The 12,010-nt window shown below is 43.7% G+C and overlaps 1 protein-coding gene across 3 annotated transcripts in view; it reads right to left on the bottom strand.

The window, feature by feature from the left end:
- Positions 1-12,010, bottom strand: part of GINS3 (GINS complex subunit 3) — a 92,677-nt gene that overhangs the window by 3,120 nt on the left and 77,547 nt on the right. For all 3 annotated transcript variants that reach the window (XM_042918818.1, XM_042918820.1, XM_042918819.1), the window contains 3 exons: positions 7,628-7,720; positions 4,686-5,149; positions 231-464 (listed from right to left, as the gene is read on the bottom strand). In XM_042918818.1, the coding sequence (XP_042774752.1) occupies positions 231-464; positions 4,686-4,871 (420 nt within the window). In that variant the 5' untranslated portion in view covers positions 4,872-5,149; positions 7,628-7,720. The remainder of the gene's footprint in view (positions 1-230; positions 465-4,685; positions 5,150-7,627; positions 7,721-12,010) is intronic.

The raw sequence follows: 12,010 nt of genomic DNA, 5'->3' as shown, positions 1-12,010 counted from the left end.
CTTATTTCCAGGCCTTCCTGTGGCCCCAACTCTTAACAAACAAATATGAAGAGCTGCAGACAAGTCATTTTTAAGTAAATATATAATCGGCAAATGCAGTCTAACTGTAGGCCGCTGTGGAATAACTAATAAACTGAGCATATACATGATACACTTCCCTGGGTAAGGGTGGAGGCTGGTGGCTCCTAAGGCGTGTGTGGTGCCATAGGGTTTTCACATCAATTACTTGCCTGCAGGAGAGACTGGGAGATGTCTGCATTCTCTGGACTGTCAAAATGCAGGAGTTGGGAGCCAAACCCATAGAAATGCGGCCCCAGTTTGTGGAGGTCCACCACGTTGGCATCGGCGCTGAACACGGTCCTCCAACCTTGCTGGTAGATCTTGGGAAGGTCCACAGAAAGGATCCGCCGCTTGTGGTCAAAAAGTCCCTTTGCCAGCCACAGGGGGAGTTCGAGCTTTGAGCCCTGCATCACACAGGAATGTAGGTTTTAAAAGCAAATAGCGTAATAAATGTGTGTGGCAATACACAGAAATACAGGTTGCCCGAGCAGGCATCTGCTGCCTGTTCTGTTTGGGGGCGTGGCTCCCAAAAGCAGAAGAAGGTTGTGACTTGAAGAGATGAACTGCATGGGCTGAAGTTTTACATCATAATGGAATGGTGAGAACAACGGTTTTTGTTCAACAGAAGCACAGTACGGAACAAAAATGTGGTACAAAGGGGAAGTTTTCTAACTCATATAAATAAAAACTTCCAATTGCAGATTCTTCAGAAGTATAATAAATATTTCTGGGGGCGCCTGGGTGGCTCAGTTGGTTGAGCATCTGACTTCGGCTCAGGTCATGATCTTGTGGCTCGATGAGTTCAAGCCCCGCGTCAGGCTCTGTGCTGGCAGCACACAGCCTGGAGCCTCCTTCAGGTCCTGTGTCTCTGTCTCTCTCTGCCCCTCCTCCGCTCACACTCTCTCTCTCTCTCTCTCAAAAATCAATGAACATTAGAAAAATACAAAAATAAGCATTTCTGCTTTCTTTAAATATTCCATACCTGTTCCTCATACACACTCACTGGAGGCCTACTACGCACTAAGCACCACCAGGTGCTGGGCGATATATGGAAAAACAGCATCAGCCTGAGCTCAGGCCACAGCCCCTCTCCATCCCACTTCACAGCTTCAGAGAGGACAGTAAAGATACACATGTCTCTATATTTTTAAAGCCTTAACAGAACTGGAAAATACAATGAGGTGGCATGACAGACCAGAAATGAAGAGAAATATCCAAAAAAAAAAAGGCCAAATATAACTGAGTTGAAGGCATCTGCAGACAGAAAGTGTGCAGAAAGTTAACACAGCAACCCTCAGACCACCCTCCTTAGAGGGGCCTGCCTGCAGAGTTGATCCTTGGTGGGTGTCCTGGAACTTGGGTTTCAGGAGGGTTCCCACTCTTCTCAGAGTGGATAGGAGTGCCTCACTGTGCTTATGCAGTTTGCACAAACAATGTGGCTTATGCTGAATACCTGCTTTCCTCCTGGGAGTCTGGAATCTTGGAATGTGTTCGGTAGAATGCCTGTGTAACTAGCCCTCAGTACGACCATGGGTACTGAGTCTCTAATGAGCTCCCAGGTACACATATTTCACCCATGCTGTCATAATGCGTTACTGGATATTCCAGTGCATCCTGTGCGACTTCGCCCGGATGGACGGGGCTCTGGGAAGCTTGTGTCCAGCTTCCTGCAAACTTCATCACACACACCCTTTTTCCCTTTGCTGTTTTTGCTCTGTATCCTTTTACTGTATTAAAATTTAAACATTAGTATGACTAGATGCTGAGTCCTGTGAGTTCTCTTAGTGAATCATCAAACCTGGGGCTGGTCTTGGGGACCCCTTGAACAAACCGAAATGGAAAGTTTATCACTAGAAGACACAGACTAAGGAAATCTTGAAGGGAGAATGAAAATGATCCCAGAAAGAAATATGGAAACGCAGGACACAAACTAAATAGTAGGAAGGAAAAAAAACCCACAAATATATCAATAATTGCATTAAATGTAAACAAATTAAATACAACTGAAAAACTGTCAAACTGAAAAAAAACAAAACCTAACCATACGCTGCTTAAAAGACACATATTTGAAGTATAAAGACACAGAAAGGTTGAAAAAAATGCCATAAAAATAGTAATCAAAAGAGAGAAGCAGACTAGAGATAAAACGGACATTTGACAATAATAAAAGGGTCATTATATCCACAAGAAAAAGACAGATCCCTGTCTAAACTGAGAGAAGTAAAAGGAGAACTGGTGAATCTATAGGCATAGTGGAAAACTTTGGTCTATCTCTCTAGATAAATGAGGAGCAGGAAAAAAAAATCAGTAGGAATACAGAAGATCTCAGCAAAGCAAACAGCAAACTTGACCTAACTTCCAATATTTACCACACACCATGACTTCAGAATACACATCTGGCCAAGTGAATATGGAATGGTTAAGTTGATCTTATGCTGCAGTATAAAGCAAGCGTTAACTTACAAAAGACTGAAATCATTCAGGCTATGTTCTCTGACCCTGGTGGAAAGAATTAAGCTAGAAATCAAAATCAAAAAAGATGAAGAGCTAAATCCTAATATACGTGGAACTAAGCACTGTAACCCATGAGTCAAAGAAGAACTCACAATAGAAACTAGAAATTATTTTGAACACATGGCTATGAAAATAAAATACAACAAATCAAAACTTGTGGAACGCACTGAAGCTGTGCTCAGAGGAAATGTATAGCTAAAAACATGCATAAGGGAAGGTTGAAAAATCAATGACCTGGGTACCCAGCTCAAACTGCACAGGCAGGGTTGGGGGGAGTGGGGGTAACAACAGAAAATTAAGTCCAAAGAAGGTAGAAGGAAAGAATTAATAACTTAACGACCTAGAAAACAACAGTACAAAAGAGGAAACTGACAGAGCCCTAAGTTAGTTCTTTTAAAAGAACTAACTAATACAATTGATCAATTCCTAGCAAGACTAACGAAGAAAGGGAGCATAATTTCTCCATATCAAGAATAAAAACCAAGACATCAATATAAATCCTACAGATGTAAAAAAGATAGTAAAAGGATATTTTGAACATTACACCACTACCTTTGAAAATTCAGATGAAATTGTCAAATTCCTAGAGGAGAAAACAATGTACCAAGAGTAACACAGGAAGAAAATAGCAAGTCTGAATACTCGTTTATCTCTGAATGACATTAAATGTTGTCATTACAAAGCTTCCCGCACAAATCTCCCACAAAGAATTCCAAATACTTTATGTAGACACTCTACCCTCAAATAAGTAGAGTATAAGTCCTATTCCTTAAGTGAGGCTGTGATAATGACTCCTTCCCAAAGAGAACAGTATGGAAAGGTGGAAAAAGGAGTAACTTCATAGTGAAGAATCCTGACAAACACTACCCCAGCCGGGTGTTCGAGGTTCTTATCAATGTGATAAGTCATGCTAACAGTATGTGCCCTTGATATGATGTGACCTCTGTGATCCTCCTCAAAACCTATCACTGCAGTCTAACCACAAGGAAAAGTTCAGACAGGGTGCCTGGGTGGCTCAGTCCGTTAAGCATCGGACGTCCACTCAGGTCACGATCTCACGGTTCATGAATTTAAGCCCTGCATCAGGCTTCCCGCTAACAGCGTAAAGCCTGCTTGGGATTTTCTCTCTCTCTGCCCCTCCTCTGCTTGTGCTGTCTCAAAATAAATAAGTAAATAAACTTAAAAACAACAACAACACATCAGACAAATCCCAAATGAGGGACATTCTACAGATTACCTGATCAGCACTCCACAGAACCATCATGGTCCTCAAAAACAAGGAAAGTCTAATAAACTGTCACAGCCAAGAGCAGCCTAATTAGATATGATACTAAATGCAATGTGGTAAACTGGATGGACATTAGGGGGAAGGAAGGCAATATGAATAAAGTACCGGCAGTGCATCTCTGTTTACCAATGTGTAAGAGGACAAAAATCCTTACCTGTTATAATGAAAAGTCAATAAACAATGTCTTAATTTTTTTAAATCAAGAAAATAAGCTTAAGACTATTATTTAAAAACACAGGGGTAAATCTTGAGGATACTATTTTTATTTTCTTTTTAGTGAGAGAGCAGGCGAGCAGGGGAGAGGGGCAGGAGACAGAATCCCAAGCAGGTTCCACGCTCAGCTTGGAGCCCAATATGGGCCTTGATCCCATGAGACTGGGATCACGACCTGAGCCAAAATCGAGAGACCGAGCCTCAGCTGACTGAGCCACCCAGGCGTCCCTTTAACTATTTAAAAAGTGGACAGACCAGTGATCAGAAACCCCGATCCTTAAGTAGTCAGTAGTAACCAATCCTTAAGCTTTCAACATATGGGAAGGGGGGGTGGGGGAAGACACTGCTCACTTTGGGCAGTTTCAAAAATGAAACCAGCGGCCTGACGACCTAAGATAAATTTAGTTTCACACTGGGGGCGAAGGCTAAAAAAACACTTCAGAGAACTGAGACCTGAGACCCGCCGATACAACTCCTTAAAGCGTAGGGCCGGGCTTCCCCCTAAAACGACAAATCCCGCGGGGCAGCGCGCCCGCGATGCAGAGCCCAAGGCCGCGAGGCACACTGGGAATTGTAGTCTTTCTCGGGGGATCTGTCCCTAAAGGCTTACCTGAGGAATCGTGTGGTCAGTCTCGGCACCTCCGCTCCGCTCCGGGAAGAAAGCCCCGAGGCGAGGCATGGGGGTCTCTGTGCGCACCGGGAGCTTCTCGTGGGACATCAGGATGTCGTCCAGCGACAGAAAGTTCTCCTCAGGCCCGAGTGCACCCGACTCCACCCGGAAATAAGCCTCGGACATGGCGGCGGCGGCTTCAACTTCTCCGCTTCCACTCGTGTGAGGCTAGGAGTCCGGGATGTAAAAAGCAGGAGAAAGCGGAGGCAGGCCCGGGTTGTGAAGGGTAAGGAGGTCGCTGCCACAGCTAGCCGGAATTGAAATTTTTCCCGCGCCGGGGACGCGCCAGACTGGAGCAGTCGATCCAGGCAGGTCGGCCCAGGCAGAAGCAATAGACAGTCTGCGGACTTGGTCCCACGTGATCAGGGGCGGGGCGCATTTGGAACCGCGCTCGAGATTTCCACCTGCAGGGTGTAAGCTGGATGTGGGCACCTTAGCAAGGAGCTGGAAATGCCCGTTGAAGTTGCTGGATGCATCTGTACTAGATTGTGTTCATGTGGCCCTTTATATGTTTATATGAAATTAAAAACGCTTTGCAACACGTTTGGGGGCTTATATAAAAAGACATTACTGTGGCCTCCGTCTCAGGCCTGATCAAGTCAGACCTGTTTACTGTAGTTTTGTCACTGTATCTGTTAATCTTCGTGCTTGAAAGAAACATGAAAACAAAACCTCCAGCACTAGCCCCAGATAGTTATGGACTATTTGTAGTATTTGGCGTTGATAAGGGAAGGAGGAGGAGGAGCACTAGACTACCCCTGGCTCCCAAAGGTCCTGAGTTTACTTCAGGGCCTTACCATCGACTGGCAATCTCCTTTCGTGGCTCTTAATTTAAATCCTTAAAAGAGGAAATCTAATTGGCTCAGTTTGTCTTTTTGAACAAGGTCACAACAGTCATACGTTGCCAGCCACCCTATAGATTGGATGGGTGCCTGTTGCTTGTGTAGTTGTGGGAGAGGGGTAGGGAAGGGATCATGGTTATGGGAAAATTAATGAAGAGAAACCTCACTAGAATGGAGTCGGGAGGTTAGCAGGGGTAGCTCTCATGCCCTTACCACTCTTTGTTAATTGCAAATCCAACAGGGAAAGAGGGAACTTGCACCCAGATACAATTTTACCACCTGGGCAAGAGGAAGAAAGGCTTTCCTCCAAAGGTCCAGCCATGAGAAGCCACTATACTTTGAACTCCTACTATTTTACTCCAGTGAATTTCTTGTTCTAACAGTCTTCCCAACTCCCCTACCTCCTCTGTAGAAGAACCAACTCTCCTTTGTTCTCTGGACTTGTCTATGGTTTTGCTGTAGTTTTCTTGCCCTGGATGGCAATTCTCTGCTATTCCCGGATAAACCTATTTTTGCTAGTAAAGTAACTGGCAGTTTTATTTTTAATATAAACAGTTACATGTTACCAGATTTGGGGGTGCTATTCAATCATGGCTATGAGTGGTGGAGAGTGTTGAGAAATACGGTGTAGAACTTCATACAGAAGGGTCTTTTCTGGGGTTACAGCTATAAGCAAAGGGTTCATGGGAAGGAGATGTGTATCAGTCCATCTTTCTTATTCCCTGCTTTTTAGGATACTGTGACATCTATCCCTTGTAGGGTGGGCTAATTCCTAGAGTAACAAACAACTTGCCTGTGAACACACCTTACATTAACCAAACAATCGAAAGCCTATACCCCCAACCACCTCCTTTAACTCTCACGCACCAAGCCAACAGTTACCCTGCCTTAAATCACCCTGGGGCCAAATACTGGGTAATGAGAGACCACCCTTATAGCCCAGAGTCCACTAACATTCAAAGTACCCCATCCTAAGCTCACTCAAATTTGCCTACTATGCCTCACCCATTCCTTCCCACAGAAACCACAATAGAAGCTCTGGGTCATGTTCTCCTCTCCTTTTGCTTCCTTACTGACCCTGTGCGGCTTTGGATGGAACGATGTACTTCCTTCTCTTGGGAACTGGGAGCAATAAGACTTCTTTCGATGGCACTGACCACTCTGTCATTACTCAGTCACCCTTACAAATGAAATCCTGGTGTAATCAAAACAAGAGGCCATGGGGGAATCAGGGCCAAACTGTGGAAAGCCTTGGGTGCTAATGAGTTGAGGCTATTCCACAGGAAATAGGAGAAGAAAATGTAAGATTTTTTTTTTATTAGAATGTGATAACATAAATCTGAGCTTTAAGAAGAGAATTCTGGTAGTGGGGAGAAGAAGGGGGAGATTAGATGCAGGGAGGCCAGTTTGGAAGCTGTTCAGTGGGCAATTCCTAGCAACTAATTGGAAAGAGAAAGTGAAGGGTAGAGAGAGGTCAAAGATGATTTAAGTTTTTTACCTGGTTGACCAGGTGGATGGAGATGTCACTAACAGATAGATATACAGAGCACAGGAATATGGGCACTTTGGGGTAAAAGATGAGTTTGGTCTGGTACTCATGGAGTCCAGGAGCCACTAGACAGGTCTGCAGCTCTGTGGAGACACCAGTCTTGAACCTTTAGTTAGGCATCTATGGAGAGGCGGTTGCAGGAGAGTCCTTTCCTTTATCATATTTGAAATGTTCAGTTTGCTGCACTATCCAGTATAAAAGTAAACATAAATCATAGTCAAAATTTATATTTTGTTGAAATGGCTGTAGGGTCTGGATACAGTCAGGAATAGAAATGTGTTCATTTGTCTAATTGAAGGCAGTGAGGGTACTTTACTGACAAGGTGCAGTAAAGCTGTTTTTTATGTTGAAACAGTTAAGATGGATCCTTAATAACATCGGTGCCAAGAAAGGCATTATTTTTGTGCAGAGACCATTGGCTCTAAACCTAAACACCGCAGCTATTTTAATAGTAAAGTAACAGGCCAGTGTTTAAGATAAAATCAGATTACCTTGTTTTTCTTCTGTGATGTCTTGGCTCACCATGAAACTTATTCACTGCTTGTATACTTTTGCTCTCTTTAATCTGCCCTCTTCTTGAACTCCTGAGTGAGCCAGAAAAAGTGAAATTAAAGTTTGAGCTTCTGATGCTAAACAATTGCATTAATTCATCTGACAAAAGTGGTACATAATTTATCCAGTATAGACCTGTTTGTAGCCTAAATTTTAAGAGCCAGGAATGTTCCTTTTCTCATGAAATCTTGGGTTCCTTACCACCCAGCCAATCAATGTACCAGAATTGCACTAGACAGAATTTCAGCATATTTATGATATTCAGAGTGTGTTCAGTATGTTTACAAAATATAGAACTTCAGGATTCCAAAGGTGTCTGCTGGATCCCTGAAAAAAAAAACACTAATTTTCCCAGTGCAGTTATTTCAAGATTGCAGCACTGTGGTACGCACACAGACTTCAGATAAGCAAAACCACAAAACAGCTTTAAATCTGTTCTTTTGAATACTGGTGCTTTCTAAATTTCTTCCACTGAGTGGGGAGGCTGTGATGTAAGTGACAGAACTCCAGATCCGGGGGATGGGGGAGGATCTTTGGGGGAAGGAAAAAAAAAAACAAACCAAAAAACCAGAAATGTGTTGGACTCCATCCTTCCAGTTGCTTCCTAGGCCAAAAGTTTTAGGGTTTTTCTTGATTCCCCTCCCCTTACCTTCTATAACTGTTCCATCAGCAAATGTTCGCTCTGCCTTCATAATATTTTATTTTTTTTATGTTTACTTTTGAGAGAGAGAGCGCGAGTGAGCGAGCGAGCATGAGCGGGGGAGGGGCAGAGAGCGAGGGAGACACAGAATCCGAAGCAGGCTCCAGGCTCTGAGCTGTCAGCACAGAGCCCCACGTGGGGCTCGAACCCATGAACTGCAAGATCATGACCTGAGCCGAAGTCAGACGCTTACCCGACTGAGCTACCCAGGTGCCCCCGCCTTCATCATATTTCCAGAATTTGATTATTTCTCATCACTGTGGTCCAAACCAACATCTCTTACTTGGACTTTTGTAATAGCTTCCCGTCCAGTCTTGCTTCAGCCCACGACCTCCTTATCGTTCTTTGAGAGCCCCAGACACTCATTTCTTAGGGCCTTGCACTGTCTGTTCCCACTTCCTGGATTGCCTTTCTGTTGGATTTCCGCATGGGTGGTCCCTTTAGGTCTTTATTCAAGAGTCATCTTCTCATTCAGGCCTTCCCTCACTGCCCTATCCAAAATTTTAGCCCTCCCCAACTGACAGCTGATATCCCCCTCCTTTTTTTCCCTCAGCATTTATCACTCTCTTATGTACTATTTGTTTTACCTTTTTAACTTGTTTATTGTCTGTCACCCCTACTTGAATATTAGCTTCATGAAGACAGGGATTCTTTTTGGTGTATTTTTTCATGACTCTATCCCCACTACCTTGTGCATGTCAGGCACTTCCTAAATATTTGCGGAATGAATTAGTGGTTCTTTACTTATAGCAGTGATATTATTTTCCTTTAAAACATTAACCAAAAAGCAATTTCAAGTAAATAATAGTACGAGTGGTGTGCACATATTACAACAGTCACAAAGGGTAGTAGTGAAACACTGAAAACACTGAATTAAAGTGGTACAAAATGGGGGTGCCTGGGTGGCCTAGTTGGTTAAGCATCTAACTTGGGCTCAGGTCATGATCTCACAGTTCATGGGTTCAAGGCCCACGTCGGGCTCTGTGCTGACAGCTCAGAGCCTGGCCCCTGCTTCAGGTTCTGTGTCTCCCCCTCTCTCTGCCCCTCCCCTGCTCATGCTTGCTCTCACTTGCTCTCTCTCTCTCTCAAAAATAAATAACATTAAAAAAAAAATGAAGTGGTACGAAATAGTTTGCCAACATACAGGCTAGGTCACATAATCTTCTAGAGCCGTGAACTTGTCATTGATAATACTCTGAAGAAAACTCACTGACTGGGCTCCACTAATTTAAAGTTGTTGAAGTTTTGGTAGAATTATACTGAATTTGGCAACTCTTTCTGCCCATGGATCCTGTTCCCATGCTTTCATAAAAGCACCTTTTTGCACTGGGGGGAAAAAAAAGAACTATACTGAATTTTACCTTCCCACCCACTGTAAATATGGAATGTTTAAGCAAAAGGAACGAACAGGATGTAAAATGGCTTAGTCCCCTACCCACAGAACATTTTCAGCAGCCATTTATATTCAGCTGCTGTGTTCCTTCCAGAATCCAACAGGCCTGGGTAGAGTCCCACTTGCACCACTTCAGTTGGCTTTGTGACCTCGGGGGGAGTTATCTGTCTGAAGCTTAGCTTCTGCACCTATAAAATGGGGACAATAATGGTAGGAGTGTAACAAAAGGGCCAATATAGGCAGAGCTCTTAGCTCAGGGCCTGACCCATACATAGCAAGGGCTCAATAAATCTCCTTTTTACCATCACTATTCAGATACGTTAATTCACTGCTGTGTCCTCCGCACCTCAAATAATACCTGGCATGTAGCAAGCACTCCGTGAACATTTGTGAAATAAACATCATCATTCATTATTATCGTTGTCGATCTAGGCTTGGCCACACTTGCCACCCCCCCCCCAACAATTCGCGTTTCCAAATGGACTTGAAGGTGATAGATCAGTATTCTTCAACTTTTCCCTGCAAAGATTCAGATAGAACTTATTTCTTCTGAATTCAAATGATTAAAGTGGGGTTTTTTTTTTGTATTTTAAAATTACAGTACTATGTTTGAAATTTTATTATGTAAGGTTAATGGATTTAAATCACTGGAGTTCATTTTTACATAATTTAAATGTTCTTTTGGTTGAGCTATTTCTTGAGGACTGCTCCAAAACGCCTTCAATGAGATCAAAATAAATTGATAGGCATAATGCAACCTTATGTGTGGGTAGTGCCGATTTTAGATTCTTCCCACAGTCTTCAGCAGTACGAGGAGATTGTAAACCCATCTCATATATCCAGAGAGATTCAGTGTATGCATCGCCCTCATAAACTTGGCAAAGGAGCAGCGATCACATCATTATAATCGAGGTACTTGTTTGATCCAACTTTTCTTTTTCTGTGTTCCCAGCTCCATAAAAATACCCCTTCTTCACACTCCTATATTTTCATCTTCTTTTTTGGGTAGTCTTTATTTATTTTAATCCATGATCTGATAGCCAGAGCTTCCCTCAGTCCGAGGTGGGCGGAGTGGCAAGTAAATTCATTAGTTTGAGAAGAGTATGGGGGAAGAAGAGGGATCATTTATTCATCAAGATGCTCAGATGCCTATTAGGTGCCCCGGGGCTCCCTGTGTGGACACGAAGAAGAATACGATGGGTTGCTGCCCAGTGGAGGAAATAGTAACATGAGGTGATAAAAGCTCGGATAGAGCCGTGTCTGATGTGTTCCGGAAGCTCAGAACGAGTGGTGACTTCCCACCTGGACAGAATAGGGATTTACAAAGGCTTTACAGAGCAAGGTGCAGAAGAATGGGGCCATTGGGTGTGAAGAGGACTTTTTCAGCAGGTCCACAAATGTGGGGGTGGGAGGGGAGGAGTCATTCCAGACCCAAGCGTCCACTGTGAGCAAAGAGGTGGGACTGTCAAAGTTCGAGATGAAATTTCTCTCCTTCAAACCGGCCCCTCCTTCTGCCTCCTGTATGCCAGTTAATGGCTGCACTATTCACCTGATTACCTGTATCTATCTGGCAGGTAACAGGAAAATTCAGTTCAAAATGGCTTCAACAACAGGGGATTTCTAGACGCGATAACTGGAGAGTCCAGGACTTCATGGTCAGTTGATTCAGCAGCCCAAAGGTGTCTCTGGGGATCTAACTTTGTTTTGCTGCGCACATGGTCGGCTCTAGTCTATGGCTCATCCACGGGGGTCACTAGATGTTTGCCAGCTAATCTGGGTCTACGGGATTCCTTGGTCTTTTCCGGGGGTAGGGAAGGGAGAGCATTCAGTCTCAGCCTTCCAGTAGAGAGTTCTGACATTCACCCTTACTGGCAAGTTTAGACCACATGCTCACTCCTGAACCAAAACGATAGCCAGAGCAATGGAATGTGTTAATTAATGTAAGTCAGTCAAAGCCCACCACCAATGTTATGATAGGGTGAGCTTCACCAAAGCATGTGGGCTGCACAATGGGAAGGATTGGGGGTCAATTCTGGAGTGACGGTCTGGGTATTTTTAGGACGGGGAAAGCTGGGTAGAAAACAAATAAATGTCCACTACAATCACTACCCAGTTAGGAACGTGGGAGAATTCAGTATTGCTTCCCTCTCACTTCCCTATGTCCAATTGGTCAATACACACTGCTGATTCTACCTTCTTCTTCTTCAATGTTTTATTTATTTTTGAGAC

The sequence above is a fragment of the Panthera leo genome, chromosome E2 (genome assembly GCF_018350215.1).
Source record: "Panthera leo isolate Ple1 chromosome E2, P.leo_Ple1_pat1.1, whole genome shotgun sequence".
NCBI classification, from domain to species: Eukaryota; Metazoa; Chordata; class Mammalia; order Carnivora; family Felidae; genus Panthera; species Panthera leo.
The sequence above is the reverse complement of the archived record's forward strand: the minus strand, read 5'-3'. Positions and strand labels throughout refer to the sequence as shown.